This window comes from Calypte anna, chromosome 21 (genome assembly GCF_003957555.1).
Source record: "Calypte anna isolate BGI_N300 chromosome 21, bCalAnn1_v1.p, whole genome shotgun sequence".
In the NCBI taxonomy this organism is placed as follows: Eukaryota; Metazoa; Chordata; class Aves; order Apodiformes; family Trochilidae; genus Calypte; species Calypte anna.
In genome coordinates this window covers 6,052,887-6,077,214 of record NC_044266.1, presented here as the reverse complement: position 1 = coordinate 6,077,214, position 24,328 = coordinate 6,052,887, and the positions used below count along the sequence as shown (strand labels likewise).

General features: G+C 54.8%; 1 protein-coding gene across 2 annotated transcripts in view; it reads left to right on the top strand.

Annotated features, from left to right (window-relative positions):
- EPHB2 (EPH receptor B2) overlaps positions 1–24,328 on the top strand; it is a 111,393-nt gene that overhangs the window by 33,179 nt on the left and 53,886 nt on the right. For both annotated transcript variants that reach the window (XM_030463605.1, XM_030463604.1), the window contains exon 3: positions 4,400–5,084. In XM_030463605.1, coding sequence (XP_030319465.1) covers positions 4,400–5,084 — 685 coding nt within the window. The remainder of the gene's footprint in view (positions 1–4,399; positions 5,085–24,328) is intronic.

Below are 24,328 nucleotides of genomic sequence, written 5' to 3'. Positions count from 1 at the left end.
TGAGTTATCCTGACACTTATGGGGTCCTGGAGGCCAATCTGGGGGGTCCTGCTGCACAGGAACATAGGTGGGGGATGCAGAAGTCACTCACTGAAGCAGAGAGACTTGGACACGTGAAAAAGTCCAGTGGGGAGAGCACAAAAGGATGGCATTTGGGGTTTCCAGTAGTTTTCTAGGAGTTGGCACATCCAAAAACTAGCCTGGAGCTGGGAGTGTAATTTTGACTCTAGAAAATCATGCCAACATGATGCTGGTGGATTCATGCTCTTCATAAAGCTGGCTTGCAGCCAGTTAAAAGTCACAGAGAGGGAGAAATGAAATGCCAAGGCCACTGTCACTTATCCCCAGTGGCTCACTCGTTATCCCATTGCCCATCACTTGTAGCAGAAAAGGGTAAGGATGTCAGCCTCTGAGGCTGCACCCACAGCACCCATGTGATCAATGGGTGCCTGAAGCAACCATCCAGCATCCCTTGCATCTCATGGGGGGACATTTCCTGGCTCAGCACCCACTGTCTCTCCACTTTCCTGATGCCAAGAGTCCCCAGAGCCACATCCCAAGGCCACCCAAAACCAGCTCCTGTAAAGAAGAGCTTGGACAGGGCAGTGCACACCTGCACCTTCCATTCACCCACAGAACCAGAGCAGCCCCAGCCACCTCCATGTCCCACGGGGTTGCTGTGATCCCACCCAGCTCTGCCAGCACCATGACCCAGGGTCTGACACCCCCATCCTGCTCCCTTGAGCTTGGGTGGCCCAACCCAGCCTGGACAAAGCCTGGAGATGCTTTCCATCCCCAGCTGGTAGCTCAGGCTCCATCCTGCCCTCAGAGAATCCCTTTGGTTGGAAAAGTCCTTTAAGATCACCCAGTCCAACCAGTAACCCAGCACTGCCCAGGCCACCACTGCCCCTTGTCCCTCATCCCCACATCTCTGGGGCTCTGAAACCCCTCCAGGGATGATGGGGACTCCAGCCCTGCCCTGGGCAGCCTGGGCCAGGCCCTGACAACCCTTTCCAGGGAGAAATTCTTCCCCAGCTCCAACCTAAACCTCCCCTGGCACAACTTGAGTTGTGCCCAAAGTTCCTCTTGTCCCATCCCTTGTTCCTTGGGAGCAGAGCCCGACCCCCCCTGGCTCCAACCTCCTCTCAGGGGGTTGCAGAGAGCCAGAAGGTCTCCCCTCAGCCTCCTCTGCTCCAGGATCAGCACCCACAGGGCCCTCAGATGCTCCTCACAACTTCTCCAGCCCCTTCTCCATTTTCTCCAGACCCTTCCCCAGCTCCATTCCCTTCTCTGGACACTCTCCATCCCCTCAATCTCCTTCTGCTCCTGAGGGGCCCAGAACTGACCCCAGGATTTGGGCTGCAGCATCACCAGTGCCCAGCTCAGGGCACATAATCCATGAGGTGGGGGGAGCTTGGATGAAGACGTTTCTGTGTCCCTCACCCCAGTGCTGACAGAGAAGCCCCTGATGAAAAGAAAGGGGTGAGAAAAGCCTGAGCAGAGGAGATAAAATCCTCTCCCCAGCAGCCAGGCTGCCCAGAGCCATGCGGAGTCCCCATCACCATGAGAAAGCCCCAGGCCCCGCTGGCCCCGCCGGTGCCGTCCTGGCCGCCGAGGGGGCTGACAGGAGCACAATGGTGGGAGCAGAGGTCAAGTCCTTTTCTCTCCCTGCCCGCCTGTCTTGTTTGCAGAGTTTCCATATGGAAAGCCCTCCCTGCTCCCTGCTCCCCAGCCCTGCTGTAATGAGGCCCCGGGCCTGCTGGAAGCCGTCTCCCCGTGTTATTGTGCTGCTGCCTTCTTTTGAGCTCCTGGCATGTTAATTAGAGAGCCAGGAGAAAGGGAGAGGCTTCTAATTAAGCACTGGAGGGGCTGATGCGTGGGGGTGACTTTCTCTCCCAGCTGAGAAAATGGGGCTGGGGAGCCCTGGCTCCTGGCTGGGGGTGTGGGACGATGCTGGGGGTCCTGAGCCTTCCAGTGGGATGGAGATGCCTGCCAGGAAGGTCCAGCTGGGTGCTTTTCCTCTTTATTTCATCCTTGGTGATTATCAGAGAGTCCAAAGCCCAAGCAGTTGCTTTTCCTTCCCCTGTGGTGCTCTTGGGATGCTCAGAGGTCTCCCCATCCCCACCCAACACCATCATCCATCAGCTGGAGGAATCGTCCAGCTGTGACTTCTCTCAAGTGATGGGACAAGAGAAAAGAGCCTCAAGTTGTGCCAGGGGAGGTTTAGGTTGGAGCTGGAGAAGAATTTCTCCCTGGAAAAGGTTGTCAGGGCCTGGCCCAGGCTGCCCAGGGCAGGGCTGGAGTCCCCATCATCCCTGGAGGGGTTTCAGAGCCCTGGAGATGTGGGGATGAGGGACATGGGGCAGGGGTGGCCTGGGCAGGGATGGGGTCAGGGTTGGACTTAAAAATCTTAAAGGACTTTTCCAACCAAAACAATTCCATGATTCTATGATGCTGCCTGGACAGGGCTGAGCCCTTCAGGCTCATGACCTGAGTTTTCTCTGGGCATCTGGAGGGGTGGAAGGGGATGGGGAGTGTTCTGGGTGTCCCTGGGTCTCCATGGTGTTGTGGAGTGTGCATCAGGAGTGTCCAGGCAGGGGAAGCATTTTCTTGCCTTGTCCTTAATTCCTTTACCCCCTGCCAACTGGTGCCCTAAAAAAAAATGGGAAGATCCTGCAATTTTCCACTACCACAGCAGATTTATTTCTGGTAAATACAGCAAAATGCTCCCCATGTGTTTTCTCCTCCTCCCCCAGCCACGGCTGCAGATCCTCAGCCAGTCAGAGGTTGTTGGAGCTGTTTGGGCATCTTCTCTGACAGCCTTCTGCTGACCTGTGAGGAGCAATCTGTCTGCCCTTTCACAGCCATCCCCCTGCAATCCTCCATGCCCCTCTGGCCCTTGGCAGGTTGGGGGATGCTCTGCTCCTGCAGGATTTTCCCTGTGGACCTGGGTCCTGGTGCTGGATCCAGGCCGTGCTGCCCTGGTTTGTGTGGTCAGGGCTGTGCTCGGGGTTTCCCATCTGTGGGAAACAGCTTGGCTTCCACTTGAGCAGGTTTTATGGAAAAGTAGATGAGCAGTCATTCCTGCTGGCCAGGAGGATGTCACACGTGAGCTGGACCCTGGTCCCTCCCATCACAAAGGGAGGGGGCAGCACGGGAAGGTTCTCTGCCCTCCAGAAACCCTTGGCTGGGGGAGATGCTCTGGTGAGCCTGGTGAAAGGTTCTCCTCCCACATGGACCTTTTGTGAGATCCCAACCTTCAACTGCCAGGGATGAGGCTGCTTCCAGAGACCCTGCTTCCGAGGGTCCGCTCAGGGATGGCAGCTGGGCCTGACTGCTGAACCCTGTGTTCCCCCCAGCCCCTCTGCCCCTGTGTCTGATCAGGGCAGCACCGAGAGTGAGGAGCCCTGGAGGAGAGAGGAGCACCAAATCCCAGGATGGTTTGGGTTGGGAGGGACATTAAAGCTCATCTCATCCATGCTCAGGGACACCTCCCACCAGCCCAGGGTGCTCCAAGCCCCATCCAACCTTCAGCACTGCCAGGGATGGGGCAGCCACAGCTTCTCTGGGAAACCTGGGCCAGGGGCTCAGCACCCTCACCCCAAACAATTTCTGCCCCATCTCCAACCTCAATCTCCCCTCTCTCTCCCAGTTCCAAGCCATTCCCCCTCATCCCATCCCTCCAGGCCCTTGTCCCAAGTCCCTGCCCAGCTTTCCTGGAGCCCCTTCAGGCACTGGAAGGTGCTCTAAGGTCTCCCCATTGCAGCCTTCTCTTCTCCAGCCTCAACACCCCCAACTCTCTCAGCCTGGCACCAGAGCAGAGCTGCTCCAGCCCTCCCAGCAGCTCCAGGGCCTCCTCTGCACTGGCTCCAACAGCTATGTGTCCTTCTGCTGATGGGGAGCCCAGAACTGGACCCAGCACCCCAGGGGATCTCCCAGAGTGGAGCAGAGGGGGACAATCCCCTCCCTGTCCCTGCTGCTCACACTGCTGGGATGCAGCCCAGCACATGGGTGGGTTCCTTACTGCCAGCACACACTTCCAGCCCCTCTTGAGGTCCTTATCACCCAAGACTCCCAAGTCTTTCTCCTTATGGTCCTGAGGTCTGCTGAGAGCTTGGGCCACTTTGTCCCCATGTCATGGGGCCTGCCTGCCATGCAGTGTGGGTCAAACCCTGCTGAAGGAGGATGGAGCCACGTAGGTACGGAGTGTGCTGTACTGGGAGTGTGCTGGGGTGAGGGGCTGGGCACTGGTGGGACTCTTGGTGTGATGGGCAGAGCATGGGGCAACTGGGAAGGGCAGAACAGTCCTGTCGGGCACACAGTGGGGTTGGGAAGAGGCAAGGTGGGTGGGGAACAGCAGTTGGGTGCAGCAGCTTGACTTCCTCCTTGTTGCCCACAGTGGGAAGAGGTGAGTGGGTACGATGAGAACATGAACACCATTCGCACCTACCAGGTGTGCAACGTCTTTGAGTCCAGCCAGAACAACTGGCTCCGCACCAAGTACATCCGCAGGAGAGGAGCTCACCGCATCCACGTGGAGATGAAATTCTCCGTGCGGGACTGCAGCAGCATCCCCAACGTCCCGGGTTCCTGTAAGGAAACTTTTAACCTCTACTATTTCGAGTCGGACTTCGACTCGGCCACCAAAACTTTCCCGAACTGGATGGAGAACCCTTGGATGAAGGTGGACACGATCGCCGCCGACGAGAGCTTCTCACAGGTGGACCTGGGTGGCCGGGTGATGAAAATCAACACCGAGGTGAGGAGTTTCGGGCCCGTCTCCAAGACGGGTTTCTACCTGGCCTTCCAGGACTACGGGGGCTGCATGTCCCTCATCGCCGTCCGCGTCTTCTACCGCAAGTGTCCCCGCGTCATCCAGAACGGGGCCGTCTTCCAAGAAACCCTCTCGGGAGCCGAGAGCACCTCGCTGGTGGCAGCCCGGGGGACGTGCATCAGCAACGCCGAGGAGGTGGATGTCCCCATCAAGCTCTACTGCAACGGGGACGGGGAGTGGTTGGTGCCCATCGGCCGCTGCATGTGCCGCCCGGGCTACGAGTCGGTGGAGAATGGGACCCTCTGCAGAGGTAACCCCACACCCTGCACCCCCTGCACCCACCGGGGTCCCCGGGTTTGTGGCTGGGATCTGCTCCCAGGGATGGGAGAGGAGCAGGCAGGGATGTGTGTGGATGTTGGCTTCTACCCCAGCTCCTCAGTTCCTGCTCTGGGCTTCTCTGCTGTCACCCATGGGTGCTGCAAAGTTCAGGGGTGCTGGTGTGTTCCTGGTGCCCCTCTGTGCTCTCTGGGTCTTGGTGTAGCCGTGGTGTGTGCCACTGATCTGCGGTCCTCTCCCAGGATACTGGGGGTGTTTTCAGTGCTGTTTGTGTCCTGTGCCTCGGTGTGGGCTGAGATGTTTCTGGGAGTGGAGCTGAGATGATGGGGTGGGAGGGAAGTTGTCTGCAAGTGTTTGCAGGGTGAGGTAAAAACAGGTAGGAGAGGGTCATGGTTGTTCAGGGCCACTTCTCCATCCTCTGAGCCTGGTCCCTGAGCTCTCTCACCAGCCAGAGCTCTCCTGCCCCTGTTCAAAGTTGACTCCAAGAGTTCCTGCCCGGTTCAGCTGGAGCCAGCGTGGTCCTGGCCAAGCCAAGAGGCTCTGAGCCACTCTCTCAGAAAGCTCTGTGCCCAAAAACATCTCTGTGCTCCTCCCCAGGGAGTCACAAGGGAAGGAAACTCCACGTGGGCTTGGGGAAGGGGAGGAAGGAGGTGCTGGGGTTATTTGGAGAGCTGAGAGCTGTGTGGCTGTACCATGCACAGAGCAAACCCTGGTGTTTGGCTAATGGGGTTTTATCTCTCCTGTCCTGGCTGAGCATTCAGATCCCATCCCATGCCAAGCAGAGCTGGGGTTTCCTGAGGATCAGTTATAGCTCTGTCTGTGGGCAGTGTGGAGGAAGGGGCTGTGTCCCTTCTCTTCTCTTCTGGTCAGGTGGCACTGAGCAAAGGTGGGGAAGGTCCTGATAAAAACACTGATAAAAACACTGGAGAGGGGGATACACGGTCCCTGGCCATGGATGGTTGAGACTACAGGTTGGATGGTCCCCTTGAAGAGGGCACAGTGTCTGGTGGTTGGGCTGCTCACACATCCTGATGTGCTGGAAATGCCATTTAATAACTGTGCTTTGAGCTGCTCCTTGCTGAGCTCCTGAACATCTCTTCCCACCAATCTCAGGGTGTCCAAGTGTCCTTCAGCTTTATCAGGGATGGTGCCAGGGAGGGGAACAGCAAGGAATCAAAGAATCCCAGGAATGGTTTGGGTGTGAAGGGACCCTAAAGCCCATCCCATTCCCACCCCCTGCCATGCTCAGGGACACCTCCCACCAGCCCAGGGTGCTCCAAGCCCCATCCAACCTTCAGCACTGCCAGGGATGGGGCAGCCACAGCTTCTCTGGGAAACCTGGGCCAGGGGCTCAGCACCCTCACCCCAAACAATTTCTGCCCCATCTCCAACCTCAATCTCCCCTCTCTCTCCCAGTTCCAAGCCATTCCCCCTCATCCCATCCCTCCAGGCCCTTGTCCCAAGTCCCTCCCCAGCTTTCCTGGAGCCCCTTCAGGCACTGGAAGGTGCTCTAAGGTCTTGCAGCCTTCTCTTCTCCAGCCTCAACACCCCCAAACCTCTCAGCCTCTCCCCATAGCGGAGCTGCTCCAGCCCTCTGAAGGAAGGAATTGCTGCTGCACCACAGCATGGAGAAGGAGTCTGGCTCATCCCAGCCTCAAAGGAAGGGCTGGATTTTTATGACACCCAAGTGAAGCATTAGTAGCAACACCAGAAAACCAGAATGATCAATGTCAGTTTTTCCATCTGCTTTTTTTGGGTTGGTTGGTTTGTTTGTTTAAGGGGACCCAGCCCTTCCCAGCACTTTGCTCTGCTGCAGCTCTGATTCCTCCAGGCTCCCCCATCCTGCTCTCAGCCCTTCTCTTGTCCCAGGTCTCCCAGGAGTCCCCATGCAAAGCTCTGTCCCTGCAGCCTGGGCTGGAGGGGAGGCAGAGCTGGGGGCCAAGGTGAAGGGAGCAAAGAAGAGGGAGAAGCTGGGTCTCCTCTTTGTCTGCACTGCAGCAGAATTTGGGGAGGTCTGGTACCTCAGCAGCTGCTTCTGCAGCCGGTGCTGGCGTGTGCCTGGCCCCGTGCTCCCCATTCTCATCAATCACACCCTGCTCAGCAGCTTGCTGGCTCTGTGGGGCAGCTGGCTCTGGGGCTGGTTTCCCCTTCCCTTTCCCCTTCCCGTTCCTCTTTCCCTTCTCCTTCTCCTCCCCTTTCTCTACTCTTTCACCTTCTCCTTCCACTCGCTTTCCCCTTCCTCTTCCCATCTCCCTTCCTCTTCCCATCCCCCTTCCCTTTCCCTGCTCCTTCCCCTTCTCCTTCCCCTCCCCTTTCTCTGCTCTTTCACCTTCTTCTTCCACTCTCTTTCCCCTTCCACTTCCCATCCCCCTTCCCTTCCCCTTTCCCTGTTCCTTCACCTTCTTCTTCCCCTCCCTTTCCCCTTCCACTTCCCACCCCCCTTCCCCTTTCCTTTCCCTGCTCCTTCCCTTTCTCCTTCCTTCCCCTTTCCCCTTTCCCTTCCCCTTCCCCTTCCCCTTCCCTTTCCCCTTCTTCCCCTTCCCACATGGGGCCGTGCACTGGGACCCCAGGGCTCTGCTGGGTGGGGACACATCCTCCAGTTTACCCTGGCAGCCCCAGAAACAGAGTGGGGATGAGGAGGGGAGCCCAACACCAAGCTGGCAGCACAACAATAAGACTCCCATCCTCTCCCAGCACCCCCACTAAGCCCCACAGAGGTCTGAGGAATGGGCTCAGCTCAGTTGGGCAGAGAAAAGGCTCTTCTCCCCAGTTCAATTCGGGACCTGTGGGATGCAGCCTGGCATCCCTGCCCACCTCTCATCATGTCCTTGTCCCCGGACCCCAGAGGGGCAGCACATGAGGTGCCAGCTTTGGGGCACTCTGCTGGGCCATGTGGCTGGCTGGTTCTCTGGTGTTCCGAGGAGTAGGAGGGAATCTGGGCCTTTTTCCAGAAGCAAAACAAAATCCCAATCCGAGCTGGCTTTCAGGGGCTCCCCCATGGCTCAGCCCCCTAAAACGGGATGTGGTGGGGAGCACGGGGGGACATGCTTCACTTGGTCCTCTTAGGGCTCCCGGTGGAAAAGGACATCCCAAGTGATGGACAAGCCCTCAGTGCAGCTGCAAGGAGCTGGCAGGAGTTGCTCATTTTCTCCACTGGGTTTTTCCTCTGGCTAATGGAGCAGGAGCCCGCTCCCGGCAGCGTACACGGGGGATATTTATGGAGGAAGTTCATGCATCTAACAGCTTAAGCTCTCCTAAGCTTGCAGCCCCAGCACAAAAGGATTTGGGGGCAGTTAACAATTCTGTGTGGTTAAGAGATTTTCATTTGGCTGGGCCTCGCTGGCCGATCCCACAGGCCCCAGCCAGGGGCTGCCTTCCCTCTCTCCTTCCCTCCTTCTCCTCCTCCTCCTTTCCTTTGGGATGCGCGGGGGCTCCGTGCACGCGCCTCCCCCCAGCCCCTTCCTCCCTGCTTCACCTTCTCCTGCTCCCTGCTGCCTCTTTTCTCTCCATCTCCCTGTTCTTTGTCTGCTGCCTCTCCCCCCCTTCCCCCTGTCCCTCCCATGCAGCATATTAAGCACATTTCTCCCTCTGCCTCCCGTATCCATTGGCTCCCTCTGCTCCGGCGGAGGCTGAGCTATTGTGCTCTCTCCTCTGTTTGGACTGGATGGAAAGGGAATGCTGCTTCCAAGGGTCTCTGCCTGCTCAGGGATGGCAGCTGGGCCTGAGTGCTGAGCTCTGTGGCCCCCCCAAGCTCCTCTGCCCATGTGTCTGATCAGGGAAGCACCGAGAGCGAGGAGTCCTGGTGACAAGGGATGGGATTAGAATCATGGAATCCCAGGCTGCTCTGGGTTGGGAGGGACCTTCAAGATCATCTCATCCCAACCCCCTGCCATGCCCAGGGACACCTCCCACCAGCCCAGGGTGCTCCAAGCCCCATCCAACCTTCAGCACTGCCAGGGATGGGGCAGCCACAGCTTCTCTGGGAAACCTGGGCCAGGGGCTCAGCACCCTCACCCCAAACAATTTCTGCCCCATCTCCAACCTCAATCTCCCCTCTCTCTCCCACTTCCAAGCCATTCCCCCTCATCCCATCCCTCCAGGCCCTTGTCCCAAGTCCCTCCCCAGCTTTCCTGGAGCCCCTTCAGGCACTGGAAGGTGCTCTAAGGTCTCCCCATTGCAGCCTTCTCTTCCCCAGCCTCAACACCCCCAACTCTCTCAGCCTGGCTCCAGAGCAGAGCTGCTCCAGCCCTCCCAGCAGCTCCAGGGCTTCCTCTGGACTCAGCTCTGGCTCTGCCCCACTGTGTGCTGGGCTGTGGGTGCAGGGGCACTGAGGTTCCTGTTCAAATTCTCAGTTATTCCATCACAGAGGTCTGGGGGAGCAGTGGGGCTGTCTCAGCTGTGCTGTGCTTGGATTTCTGAGGAGGGTTTGAAGGGCTGTGCAGCCTTCTGATGTGCTGTGTGTCCTGGCTGCCTTGCAGTCACGTCCCAGCAGTATGGGATGTTTTGGAGATAAGAGGCTATTTATGGCTCCGTGCCTGTTTCGGGTCTGGGCCTCCACTGATAGTGCTGGACCCAGCCAATAAATTGCAAGGCCCTGGGGGTAGTTAAGTTCTTGCAGGAAGGATTCCTGGTTGAGCTGGAGCAGACACAGCCAGTCAGGAGGTGAATGTTTCCAGAGATGGGGAATTACCCCTTAAACACTTCCAGCAGCTGCTCCTGCCTCCTTTACCCCTGACTGCTCCTGGCACTTGGACCTTGGGGAGCTTTGTCCATCACCACACCTCTGCTTTCCATCTGCCTGGTTAAGAATAATCCTTGGTCCCCTGTCCTCTGGTAATGTTTCCAGCCAGCTTTTTTGGTTCTTCCCAGCCCTTGGCATCATGTTCCCCTTTTCCTTGGGCAGCTCCAGGATGCTCAGGGTGATCAGCTGCGTGCCAGGGGGGGTGCTGAGATTTCCTTCTTTCTACATCCTCCCTTTTGCACCCTCTTCCCTCCTGCTGGGGCTGGAAGCAGATAATCACTGTGTCCCATGTCCCTGGAGGTGTGATCTGGTATGTCCTGAAATGCCAGCTGACTGAGGCCTCCAGATCTGCATCAGGAACCCATCATCTGCAGCATTTACCACTCTGCAGCTTCCATGTCATCGGCTAAATTTATTGGGAATTCTTTGGGCTTTCTCCTGGGTCATTGATAAAAAATGTTAAATAGCCCAGAGGCACGAATCAAATTTCTTGGCTGGAGTAGAACCATCCCTGCTCCCCACACATTCCCTGCTTGGATCTCAGCATCCAAGTTTTCATGTGTTGAACATGTCCCAGGGTGTCTGCAGCCCCTGGAGCTGCTGAATCAAAATCTCATCTGTTGCTGAGGGAAACACTCTGCAGGACTTGGGGTGAGCAGGATGAACACTGGGGTATCTCCCAGCCACTCTTATTGCATCAAAAGCCATCCGAGGCCAATTTGCCTGGAGCTCTTTCCCACAGATGTGTGTGGGTTGGCACTACTGTCACCACCTCCCTGGAATCCTGCCCTGCCCAGAGCTGGCACATCCTCATTTCCCTGGTACTGACGTTGCAGTAGCAATCCTAAAATAGCCAAGGCTGCCTGATTTAATAAATAGCTCCTGCCTGCACCTCGGGGACATCCTACAACTTCAGGGTGTGGGGAAAGGGAACGTGAAGGGTCTGATGGTTCAACCCCTCAGTTTAGGAAGGATATCGAGGTCCTGGAGCAGGTCCAAAGGAGGGCAACTAAGCTGGTGAAGGTATTCAGCACAGATCCTGTGAGGAGAGGCTGAGAGAGCTGGGGTTGTTCAGCCTAAGGAAGAGGAGGCTCAGGGGAGACCTCATCACTCTCTGCAACTCCCTGAAAGGAGGTTGGAGCCAGGGGGGGGTTGGGCTCTTTTCCCAGGCAACTCTCAGCAAGACAAGAGGGCAGGGTCTCAAGTTGTGCCAGGGGAGGTTTAGGTTGGAGATGAGAAAGAATTTCTTTCTGGAGAGGGTGATCAGGCATTGGAATGGGCTGCCCAGGGAAGTAGTGGATTCTCCGTGTCTGGAGAGATTTCCAAAGAGCCTGGATGTGGCACTGAGTGCCATGGGCTGGGAACCACGGGGGGAGTGGAGCAAGGGTTGGACTTGATGAGCTCTGAGCTCCCTTCCAACCCAGCCCATTCTAGGATTCTTCTCACATCCCCCAGATGGGTGCTCTCCTGATACCCTGCTGGAACAGTGTTTAACTTGAGGAGCTGCTCTTTAACATCTTGAGTTACTGCTGGAATGGAAAGTATTTCACCATCATCCTATAAGATGATTACATCACCTGGCTTCTTCCCAAGTACAGAACAGGAATTTTTCTGCCTTTTCTACAGGCTTGTTGACAATTTGAATGCTCCCAGCCAGCCCTGGCATTGTGGATGATGCTCTTGAGGCCTTCTCCCTCTCCTCCCTCTCCGTCTGGGAAGGAAGAATACAGCATCTGCCTTCCCACTGCTTTGATTCTTCTCCCTCCTGCTTCTTGCTGACCTCTCCATGTTGTGAATCCAATTAGGACTGTGGTGGGGTTTGCAGCTGCTCTGTATTAACCACTCCAAGCCTGCCTGGTGCTCCTTGGAGTCAGGGAAGAAATCAGCTCTGTACATTGCTGGTTAATATTTGGGCTTCTGGAGGCTGCAGTAGGGTCAGGGGATGCCTAGCAGAGCAAGGAGGTGTCAGATGAGGGGACTGAGACCTTTATTTCCCAGCAATCTGGAGCCCAAAGAGATGCTGACCCTGCAAGGGGGGTCACAGCTGGGCCAGGAATGGCTCAGGACATCTGAAGGAGGGAGATGGACACCTCACCCTATTCCCTCAGAATAGGGAATCCTGCTTGAGGGACTTGGACTTCATGGCAAAGGAGATGGGAACTGCTTTCTCAGTGTGCTTTCAAGACAAAGGGTGGGCTGAGACCTACCCCAGAAGTCTTTTTTCTATGGATAAAAGGAGGAAACGAGGCTTTCCAGGACATGAGTGGGATTTTTGAACAGCAGGAGCATTGCAGAGCACTCCCAGTCCTGCTGGGAAGGAGTAGGAAAGGACCCCAGCAGATAACCCCAGAGCAGCTCTCTGGAAGCTGCATGTTTTCAGAACAGAATCATAGAATCATCCAATGGGTTGGCTTGGAAGGGACCTTAAAGTTCATCCAGCTCCATCCCCCGGGGCTGCACGAGCAGGGTCACCTTCCACCAGACCAGGTTGCTCAAAGCCCCATTCAACCTCATTTTTTATTATTTTGGGGACATCCCATTTCATAGAATTGTACATTTTCATAGAATGGGCTGGGTTGGAAGGGAGCTCAGAGCTCATCAAGTCCAACCCTTGCTCCACTCCCCCCGTGGTTCCCAGCCCATGGCACTCAGTGCCACATCCAGGCTCTTTGGAAATCTCTCCAGACACGGAGAATCCACTACTTCCCTGGGCAGCCCATTCCAATGCCTGATCACCCTCTCCAGAAAGAAATTCTTTCTCATCTCCAACCTAAACCTCCCCTGGCACAACTTGAGACCCTGCCCTCTTGTCTTGCTGAGAGTTGCCTGGGAAAAGAGCCCAACCCCCCCCTGGCTCCAACCTCCTTTCAGGGAGTTGCAGAGAGTGATGAGGTCTCCCCTGAGCCTCCTCTTCTCCAGCCTCAACACCCCCAGCTCCCTCAGCCCTTCCTCACAGCAATTCTGCTGGATCCCTTCACAGCCTCCTTGCTCTTCTCTGGACCTGCTCCAGCACCTCAATCTCCTTCCTGAGGGGCTGAGGGGCCCAGAACTGGACACAGGACTCAAGCTGTGGCCTCCCCAGAGCTGAGCACAGGGGCAGAATCCCTTCCCTGGACCTGCTGGCCACGCTGTTCCTGAGCCAGCCCAGGATGCCATTGGCCTTCTTGGCCACCTGGGCACACTGCTGGCTCATGGTCACCTTCCTGGCAATCCAAGTCAATCCCGAGTCCCTTGGGCTGAAGGGCTGGAGACCTCAGGTCCAGCAAAGCCCACAGGGAGTTTCCTGATGGAAACAATGCCCAGGATTTCTCAGGGAATCATGGAGGAGTTGTGCATTCTCTCTGCTATCACTGGTGTTTCCCAGTCCCCTGTTTTCTCCCTGTGGGGGAGGTCTCTGCTTTGGGACAGGATGCTCCCCTCATCCTTACTCACCAGGCATTTCATTGTGAGACCAAACCCCAAAGGATGTCCCCAGAGGAGCAGGGATGTGCCCAGGGGGCAGAGCCAAGAGCCCCCTCCTAACATGGGTGCTTCTCATGGAGCTGCCATCTCTACTGAGAAGAAAATCTTCCCCTGAATTGGTTTTTGGTTGGTTTTTTTGCAGATAAAAGAGCATTTTGGATCAAATACCACATTCCTGGTCTTGCTACACCCATGTGAGGGGGGACCAGCAGGATCTCAGGCTGACTCCAGCAGAAGAGCAGCATTAATTCCTGCTTTTCCTCCCTCTCCTTCATAGGTCTTCCCTTTTTTTTTCCTCCCTCTCCTCCCCCTCCTTTTTTTTTTTTTTTTTTTCTTTTTTTCTGAGAAAAGTGGTAAACATTAATAGGAACTGGAATGAATAGCTGGGATCCAGGCCCAGCCTGCCAGGATTTTAACTCATTCTTGCCAGCAAATGAAGGGAAGGTGGGTTTTACACCATTAGTTTTGCCTTGGGATCAAAGTGCTCAGAGACCCTGGGGAGGAGCAATTCCTTCCCTGAATTCCTCAGAGTGCTGAATCTTAATGGGGAAAGAGGAGGAAATTCCTCATCCTTGGAAACTTGAGGAAAATCAGAGAAAATGCTGCTTTGGAGGATTTTTGTTGTTGTTGTTCTGTGTTTAGGGCCAAAAGCAAGGGGCTAATTTGAATGTTTAATTTTGGGAAATACCCTCAGCCATTCCCTGCAGAGAGAGAGATGCTGCTTTGAAGTGAGCCTGGTGTCAGATGATCACTCTGTCAGAACACAGTTAACTTTATTTTAGTGTTACAAGGTAAAATTCCTCCAGCAAAATAAATCTCTTAGCCATGATTAGCTTAATTAGCTCCAGGGAAACCCTTTATTGTTCCCCATATGCCTTCAAACCATTGTATATCACTGGAAGTATACATAAAAGTCCCCATAAAGGTTAGAAAATGGGATCAGAGTGTTTCATAGCTCAGATGATGGCTGTGTTTACATAGAGCAAACTTCAAACAACATTCAGTGAGGTTTGGCCAAGGCAAATACACAACATTTGCACATTTTGAAGGAGATCTGAAGTTTGGGGACACCCTTCTGCCATCCCCAGCCCTTGTGTGGGTGAGTGGCAAAACTTCAACCCTGCAAGGAAGGAGCTGCAGGAAGGATGGGGAATAAACCCAGAGGTTTTATAAAGCACTAAATCCCAGGATGGTTTGGGTTGGGAGGGACCTTAAAGCTCATCTCATCCATGCTCAGGGACACCTCCCACCAGCCCAGGGTGCTCCAAGCCCCATCCAACCTTCAGCACTGCCAGGGATGGGGCAGCCACAGCTTCTCTGGGAAACCTGGGCCAGGGGCTCAGCACCCTCACCCCAAACAATTTCTGCCCCATCTCCAACCTCAATCTCCCCTCTCTCTCCCACTTCCAAGCCATTCCCCCTCATCCCATCCCTCCAGGCCCTTGTCCCAAGTCCCTGCCCAGCTTTCCTGGAGCCCCTTCAGGCACTGGAAGGTGCTCTAAGGTCTCCCCATTGCAGCCTTCTCTTCTCCAGCCTCAACACCCCCAACTCTCTCAGCCTGGCTCCAGAGCAGAGCTGCTCCAGCCCTCCCAGCAGCTCCAGGGCCTCCTCTGGACTGGCTCCAACAGCTCTGTGTCCTTCTGCTGATGGGGACCCCAGAACTGGACCCAGCACCCCAGGGGATCTCCCAGAGTGGAGCAGAGGGGGAACAATCCCCTCCCTGTCCCTGTCCCTCACACTGCTGGGATGCAGCCCAGCTCAGGGGGGCTCAGCACCCTCACCCCAAACAACTTCTTCCCCATCTCCAACCTCAATCTCCCCTCTCTCTCCCAGTTCCAAGCCATTCCCCCTCATCCCATCCTTCCAGGCCCTTGTCCCGAGTCCCTCCCCAGCTGCTGAACGATCACAGAAGCACAGAATCCCAGATTATTTTGGAAAGGAAGGGACATTAATGATGATCCAGTGCCACCCCTGCCATGCTCAGGGACACCTCCCACAGCCCAGGGGGCTCCAAGCCCCATCCAACCTTCAGCACTGCCAGGGATGGGGCAGCCACAGCTTCTCTGGGCAACCTGGGGCTCAGCACCCTCACCCCATGGTGGAAACATTTCTGCTGCAGGTTTTCCTTTCCACTGGGGCAAGCAAAATTAATTCCAAGCCTATTCCAAGCTAATTCCAAGATATTTGGCATAGCCACGCAGCCTGACTTAATAAACCAGAGCAAGGAAAAGTGGGGAAAACAAGATTAGGAGAAGCATTTGGGGAATGACTCACACGCAGAGAGCTTCTTGTTCACTTCTCCCTGCTGTGGAATGATGGATTAAAAATTGCCTTGATTTCCCAGTGCTTTGCTGTGCCTCTCATTTGGAGGTGGTGAGTGAGGCTGTAATTTTCAGTCACCTTCACAAGTACAGTGGTTACTTGTGTCACCATCACCTCCATCAGCTCAGACATTGATCCAAGCAGTGATGTTGGTGTTTGGCTCTCAATTTACACCCTAGGAGTTACCCCCGTGGCTCTGACTGAAGATGAAGAGATAGGGAAGGGGGGAGATGTTGTAGGAAAAATAATCTCTGAGTTTTTCTCTGAGTTTTTCCAGCTGTGATCGTGCAGATCCCAGCTCCAGAACCAGCACTGGTAGAGTGCACCACTTCACCTCCATCACTGCTCACACTGGTTCTGAAGAGGATCAGAGACCCAGAAAAGGGACTTTAGCATCAAAGGGTGTGCCAGGGGAGGGAGGTTTAGTTTGGATATCAGACAGCATTCCCCATGGAGAGAGGGATCAGGCCCAGGGAAGTGGTGGAGGTGTTGAAGGAGGAGCTGGATGTGGCACTGGGTGCCACGGTCTGGCTGATGTGGTGGTGTTAGGTCAGGGGATGGACTTGATGCTCTCAGAGGTCTTTTCCAGCCTCAGGGATTCTACACCCACTACTTAGCAGATAGAGTGACAAATGGAAGCATGTGAATCTTCAGGATACCCTATAATTAGAACTGGCTTTTTTTTTTTTTTTTTTTTTTTTTTCTCTCTCTCTTCTGGAAAGGTTTTTGCTGTCTGGCTCAGATGGAAACCATCCCAGTTTGTTTTTGTTTCTCTCAAATTAGAGCACGGCTGCTCTTTCCAGGATTTCCCAGGCAAAACTATGTACATGGGGATCTGCCCAACGTGCAGGGGGGCTCCTCTAGGACATACTCAGCCCCTTGCACGTGGACTTCACGTGCAGCCCGTGCAGGCTCAACATCTTCAATGATTTTGGGTGCATTTGGCTCCTTACAGCTCAGCAGGGGCCATGGCAGGAGGTTCCTGGTGGGCCTGGGCTGCTTTTCTGCCACTTCCAGCTGCAAGGCAGCCTTGGAGCTGAGTGTGGGAAGAGGGGGAAAAGCAGCAGGAGAGCTGGGCAGAGAGCTTTGCTGCTTAGTCCTGCCTGAAGAAGGGACATTGGTGTCACACGTGTCCCTGGCAGCACGAGTCCTCCCCCCAGAGTGGGTGCCCTGGCACTCAGAAAGGGTCTGAGGGGTCTTGGTGGAAAGCAGGAGGAGATTCCTGAGCCAGGGATCCATGGAGCCCAACTGGGTGCCATTCATTTGGAGAGGGGGGGAACCACACCATACACACACACCCCCTTTCCCCCCAGGATAAGGTTTCCATGGAAACCAGAGCCAGGATTCCCTGCACACCAAAAGCCAGCATGGGTGGGAAGAAGGAAGCAGCATCTGGTGGGCAAGCCACCCTCCTTGGGGACCTTCATCACTGAGTGCAGAGGAGGGGAGGAGGATAAGGAGGAGATTTTGGTACCTGGGGTCATTTGCCATCTCCCTGGGGCAGCATCCATCCCATCCCATCCCATCCCATCCCATCCCATCCCATCCCATCCCATCCCATCCCCAGGGCTGTTTTGCACCAGGTGTGCTCCTGCTGTGACAAAAGCTGCTGAGCCCAACCTGAGCATCATTACCAAGCACCAGCTTGTTAACAAGAAGGATTAATTAATCAGAACCTCAGCAATAGGGCTCTGGGCACTGAGACTGAGACCATCACCTCCATGTCCTCTGCAGGGTGACAAGGGCAGCTCAGGACAACAAGGAGACCTTGTCCAGGGTGAAGGGGACACCCCTGGAGAGGGGACAAGTGCAGCTGGGTCAGGCAGGAGGTGGGAGGCAGGATGCAGCCAGCTGCTGGGGGCCCAACATGGGCACATCTGGCTGAGATTTGGTGCAAAGTGCCTGGATCATGGGGTGCTGGGTGTTTCCTCCTGCTGGGTCCTGTGGGGGGGGGGGGTTGTGAAGGGATTTGGGGGGGTGTCTGCAGTGCCCTGGGGTTGCTGTGTCCCTGTGTCCCCACAGTGTCACACGCCAGGTTGTGGCTGCGGCAGCAAGGAGTGCTGGAGCTGCTAGCAGACTGGCAAAGTCTTTTTGTCAAGGCTTGAGATGCCTCCAACCTCCTTTAATTAAAGACAATTACTGCTTTCAGCCCCTCTTCACAGCTCAGCTGGGTTGTTTGCAAACACACAGCTGCGGGAGGCTTTGTGCCCCTCTCCAGTCTCGCTTCCCTGGAGACGCACAGAGGTTTCTTTATGATCAGTGGAAGGGCTGGGGAGCAGCTGAGGAGGAGGAGAAAGAGGAGGAGGAAGAGGAGGAGGGGGTTATCCCATGCTCCTGGGGTTCTTGGAGGTGCAGCAGCCCAGCCTCTCCTCCAAAGCCTCCTGCATGGTACATGAAGGGAGCTGAGTGGGAAGGGAGGTGTTTGGGCTGCAGAGAAGATGGATTTACCCCCAGCTCCAGAGCTGGGCTGGGGCAGGCTGGGAGCTCTGAGGATGTTCTTTTAAATAAGTTTCTGCTGAGTGAGCTGGGAGTTTGCTTGCTGGGGTAAAGAGGCTGCTTCCCCCTGGGCCTGCAGCAGGCAGGGCAAATCTGTGCCTTCTGAGGTGACCCACGCTCGGCTAAAAATAAATCCAACACCTCCTGTAAGTAATAACCAAGCTCTCCTTTCTTGCTTGAGTAACTCCAAATGGAATTTAACCAAACTTTACCAGTCAGGGGAACAAGCAGCATCCAGGGCAGCCCTCTGGGATGCTGTTTCCAAAAATATGAGCCCCAGAGTTGGTGAGGAGGGGGTGAAGCTTTCACCCAGCCCTGCCCTTGTACAAATGCAGCCTCAGTCAGCAGCTCCATGTCCAACCCCAGAGCTGTGGCTTCTGCATTTCCAGGTGCTAATGGTCTCCTCTGGGAAGACTCAGGGCAGGAGGAGATCCTAGTTCCTGCCTTGGAAGCGTTTGGTTGTTAAATCTGAATGGTAAGTGCTCAGCCTTCAGGCTCAGGGGAGCCAAGATCCTTTTTATTTTATTTTTTTTTTTTTTTTTTGAGTTACTACCAGACTGACACTGCTCTGTCTTCTCCAATTCATTTTGCAGCTGGAGTTCACTGGGCTGAGCAGGAAGGGAAACATACCCTTCAAATGGGAAGCCCAGGAGCTCTTTCCCCTTAAACAGCTTCTCTGGGAACATCTTTGATCTGTTTTGGTGGGGTTTGTTATCCCACAGAAGGCTCTTGGAGGCCAGGAAGGGAAGAGTTGGAGCAGGCTCTGAGAGCAGGTTTAAATGGAAGTGCAGGCACCGTGCTGGGGATTTGGTGTGGCTGATGATGTCATGCTCCTCAGGATGACGTCACAGGATGCTGGGGGGTCCAGAGTGTGTGTGGTCCTTAGTGTGACATCAGCAGCATCATCCTGCTGCTGTCATGGGAATCTGGGGGTGTCCCCTTGGCTCTCAGCCCTGGAGGTCCCTCCCTTTGGCAGCCCCTGCAGTTCCTGGGTTAATTTCCCTCTGCCAAAGGTGGCAGAGATGTGGGGCTGGGGTTTTCCTTAAAAATGGACAACCTCCAGGATATGTCCCTTGGGATAGGGCTGGCTGAAACTCTGGGATGCTGACTCAGAAACACATCCAGGAGGGGGGTGAGAGGGAGTTTCCCTCTCACAGAGCATCACTGATGGATAAAAGGGTCCTTCCAGCAGTGCTCTGGTGTTTATTGGTTTCCAATTCGTCTCTGCTGGTGTACTGGCTAGAGAGGAGGAGGAAAAAGAGATGGAGGGAGTGCTGATTCCTCCTGTTTCCTGGCATGCTGCTCACGTTCTGGGTGCCCCCAGTGTCCTGGGGCATTTAATTATGCACCAGGTTCAAAAATACATCCTTGCAGAATGCAAGAAACTGCAAGCTCTCTATTGCCATCCATGTCTCCTCTCTTCCTGATGGCTTCATCCCGAGTGTCTCTTTTCCAGGAGAAGGTCCTGGGTTGATTGAATCCCCCCTGGGAGCTTCTCTGTGTCCCTAATCATTTCTGTCCCCTACCCTGTGACCCTGTCAGAGGGTGACCACCCTCTTCAGACTGTGGTTTAATAACATTCCTGCTTTGCCCCATGTTCCTTGCTTAATAATTCCTTACGTTTTCTCTTTTTTTCCTTTTTTCTGATGATGGATGAGCTTTGAACTGCTGTTTTCAGATAACTCCCTCTCGTGCTGCCGAGTTCTCCTCCCTGCATGTTAATAGCTAATTTAGTGCCCATCATTGTGTTTGTATAATTAGGGCTCTTTTCCCTCAAGTGCATTAGTTTCCTTTTGTCACCACTGCATTTCATTTCCCATCTCCTTGCCCAGTCACCCAGCACCCTGAGATCCTGCCTGTCACTCTTTCTGAGTGACTTCAGCTCTGGCAAAGCTGAGTAATTTGGGGGTGATGGGAAACTCCATCATGTCACTCCTCCCCCCCTTCCTCCAGCCTCCTGGGGATGCTCAGGGTGGTTCTGACACCACCATGGTCACCATCCCCCTCATCTGCAGGAGGATTTGTGTCCATTCTTTGGGCACGATGCAGCAGGAGGTCACCCGTGGTGGCCCTGAAGTCTGGATGCCACTAGGAAGCACGTGGCTTTACTGGGATTTTCTGTCTGCATGGTGATTTTATTTTTTTTTTTTTTTGGACATGTTGAGCTCCATCCCAGAGCTCGGTGCAGTTTCTTCAGCCACTCTTTAGTAGCTGGAAATTGGTAGAGCCACTTAACGGGAGGATTAGTCTCAGGAGGTTTCTTCCCCAGGGTCTGAGCAGCTGGCAGAGAAGGATTGTGCAGGGCTTGGACTCTCTGGGTTGCTCAGCCCTTGGCACAAGAAGGTTTCAGTGATGTGGAGGGAACCTGGTGAAGAAAAAAACCCAAGAAGGGATCTAAGAGGTGCAGTGAAAAGAGGATGGAGCCAAGCCAAGTGATGCCAGATTGTTGAGCATCACCATCCTCAGGAATTTTTTTCCAAGGCTTGGCTGCCCTGATGTAGGGCTGGACATTACCAGCCTGGAGATCCCAGAGGCCTCTTCCCACCAAACCTGCTGGGATGCCATGAAAAATCAGGCACCAGGACCATGGAGCCAGCTTGACCTCAGCCCTGGAGCTGGATGGAGAAACTGGTGCAGTGCTGAAACCATCCTGGGGGCTGAATTCATCCCTCAGGGGGTTGTGTGGCACAGGGGGACCACCCCACCATGGGGTGCTCAGAGCCTGACCTGCTCTAACTGCATTCCAGGAGCTGGAAACCTCTGCTAAAACTTTTGGAACCAGGAATGGCAAGTGAGGGGCTCTGGGAAGCTGGGCTAAGCCAGGTCTCATGTAAAGCAGGTGGGGACATTTGCCCATCCTGGAGCCTGGGCTCAGAAAGATGCCTCCACCTGAGCTCTGCTCTCCAGGCTTCAGGAAAGACAGGAAAAAGAAAGCAGAAGGGTCCTGAGAGGCCTGGAGAACCCCCTTCCATGAGAGACTGGAAGAGCTGAAGCTGCTTAGCTTCCCAGAAAGCAGATTAAGAGGTGAGATGCTTACCAAGAGGAAACACCCCCCTCTAAAGGGCTTTTAATCTGGCAGAGCAAGGGATAACAAGGAGCAATAGGGTTAAAGTGATGTGAGACAATTAAACCCCCCAGCCATGTGTTTCTGGGTGATTAACCACCAGAGCAAGCTAATGAGGAAAGAGGGAATTCTCCAGTGTTTCCAGTAGGTGAAACAAACTGGTTGGGTGCTGGGAGCAGCCATCAAGCTTAGCAGAGGAATCCCCTGGGGTGCCAGACTCCCCCAGGGCTGTGCCAGGTTGTGGAAGGGATTTGGGGGGGCTGAGGAGCCCCCCCAGAGGCTGTGGGTGCTGGGCAGTGTCCAGTCCCTGTGGATAGCACCCACTGTCCTGCAGGCATTGGGCACCAGTGGGTGTTGGGCACCAGAGCTGTGGGCACTGGGCTGCCCAGCTGGAGATACTGGTGGGGAAGAAGGGAGATGTTCCAAGTCCAGCAGCACAGCTCCTTCCCTGCCTTCTGGGCTGCCAGGTCTCATGGCAGCATCCTTTGGATGTGTTCTCTCTAAGGGAATGCCCCAAAAGCCAAGGCTACAACATCTACCAGTGCCCCAAGACACCCACAGCTGCCCTGATCCCATCACTGCATCCCACTCCCTCCAGGGACACTTGAACCAGCTGCCCCTACCACCCCTGGACTCATTTTCCATGTCCCCCAGGTTCAGCATCCTGGTTCTGGCATGATGAGCCCAGCTGTCTGGACCTGGGTCTGTAATTAGATTATTTTGAAGATCCATTCCACCCCAAACCATTTGATGATTCTGGGAGCAGGCACAAACTGGAACAGGAAATTCCATAGAAACATGAGGAGAAACTTCTGGAGTGTGAGGCTGAGGGAGCCCTGGCCCAGGCTGCCCAGAGAGGTTGTGGAGTCTCCTTCTCTGGAGCCTTTCCAACCCCCCTGGATGTGTTCTGTGTGCCCTGCCCTGGGGGATCCTGCTGGGGCAGGGGGGTTGGACTGGGGGATCTCCAGAGCTCCCTTCCAACCCTGAACATTCTGTGATTCTCTCCCAGATGTGCTGGGGCAGAGTCCCATGGCTCCCACCAAGCCCCAGCCTTGCAGAGGAGGTGGAAGCCCCTGCCCTGCACCCTGGGGTGCTCAGCAGCAGCTCAGCATCCTCACTGGGTGCTGTGGACACTGAGCTGGGGTGCAGAGCTTTGCTGCCTTGGTGCCCCCAGCACACTGCAGGGCAGAGCAGCTCCTTGGGACTGGTTTGTTCTGCTCTCCTTAACTGGATTAGTGGCTTTAATCTGCTGAAAGTGAGAGGCACTTGGGAAGGGCTCCTGGGGAGAAGGATGCAGGGGGGAGCCCTGGCTTTGCTGCTTCCCCTTTGCACAGATTCACCCCCTCAGCTCCCCCTGCTTAGAATTACAGAATATTCATGGTTGGAAGGGAGCTCTGGAGATCCCCCAGTCCAACCCCCCTGCCCCAGCAGGATTCCCCAGGGCAGTCACACAGAACACGTGCACTGCACAAGTTTCTCTGCACGATGCACCCATCACCTTCAGCCAGACCCAGGGGGGAAAAAAACCCCAAACCACATCTCCTGTGCCCCAGTGGTGGTGGGATGGAAGCTCAGGGAGGGATGTCCTAGTGGGAAGCAATGAGAATCCCCTGCTTCTCCTCCCCTAGAGCATATTCAGAGGTTCCAGAAGGAAACAAAACTTGTTTATCTTAACGCTAATCAATTTATAGCAATCAAAATAAAAGCCATTAGGAGCCATTCCCCATCTGAGTTTCAAAGAGGCTTCTGACCCCAGGAGGCTCTGAGCTGATTGATTAGGAATTTCTGACACTAATGTGTGTCTTCCAAGGGTCCAGTGTGGCTTTAATTCCTCTCTCCTGAGACCCTGATTGTGTGTTAACATCTGTCAGCCCCTTCCTGCACTTAGGGGAAGGGAAATTCATGAGCACACTGAGCTGCCTGGCACAGCTGGGGAGAAAGCAGCATTTGCTGCCTTAAACAGCTCCCAGAAATCCCATGGGGCAAATAATTTGCATGAGCTTTTTCTCCTTGGGCAAAAAAAGAAAAAAAAAGCTGGAATGCACCAAGAAATAAAAAGCAGTGATGCAGAGAGGAGGCAGAAGGTGGAGAGGCTGCAGCTCAGGGCAGGGATTTTGGCTTTTGGACTCCTGGTGGCTTTGGGCAAGAGTTTTACACCCACCTCCATGGGAGGTAACAGGGGACCACAAATGGCAGATAAACATCTAGGAAAATTGATTTTTATTTGCAGTTGGAGATAGGTAGATGGAGGAGCCTTCAGGCACACCTGGTCCATCAGTGGTTTATATCAGAGAATCATTTTGCTGGGAAAAGATGTTTAAGATCACCCAGCCCAACCATTAACTGCTTCCCCATGTCCCTCAGCACCACATTCCCAGGGCTTGGAAACCTCCAGGGATGGATGGGGACTCCACTCCTGAACTGGGCAGCCTGTTGTCTGATAACCCTGCCAGGGAAGAAATATCTGAGGGGTGAAGGACAAGAGGAAGGGGACAATCTCTGTTCTGGGGTGCCCAGGACAAGGAATAATGGGTTGGAGCTGGAACATGGGAAGTTCCACCTCAACCTGAGGAGAAACTTCTGGAGTGTGAGGCTGAGGGAGCCCTGGCCCAGGCTGCCCAGAGAGGTTGTGGAGTCTCCTTCTCTGGAGCCTTTCCAACCCCCCTGGATGTGTTCTGTGTGCCCTGCCCTGGGGGATCCTGCTGGGGCAGGGGGGTTGGACTGGGGGATCTCCAGAGCTCCCTTCCAAACATTCTGTGCTCCCTACAACCAGTACATCCCTCCTGAGGTTGTCAGTTCCCATTTCCCACACGAGGCAGTGGTGATGGAAAATCCCAGCAAGGAGCTTGGAGGTCTCACTGCTCAGGATAGCAGGGTCTTGGTGCTGGCTGCTGGTGGCTGGAGTGGTTCAGGAGGTGCCATCACATTGCTGCCAGGTGTGGCTGGGGCTGTGTGCTGGGTGGTGGTGAAAATCTCAGTGCTGGTGTTGGTGAGGGTCTCACTGTTGTTGGTGGTGAAGATCTCATTGTTGGGGGTGAAGATACCACTGTCAGTGGTGAAAATCTCACTATTGCTGGTGGTGAGGGTCTCACTGTTGGTGGTGGTGAAGATCCCTTTGCTGGTGGTGATCTCA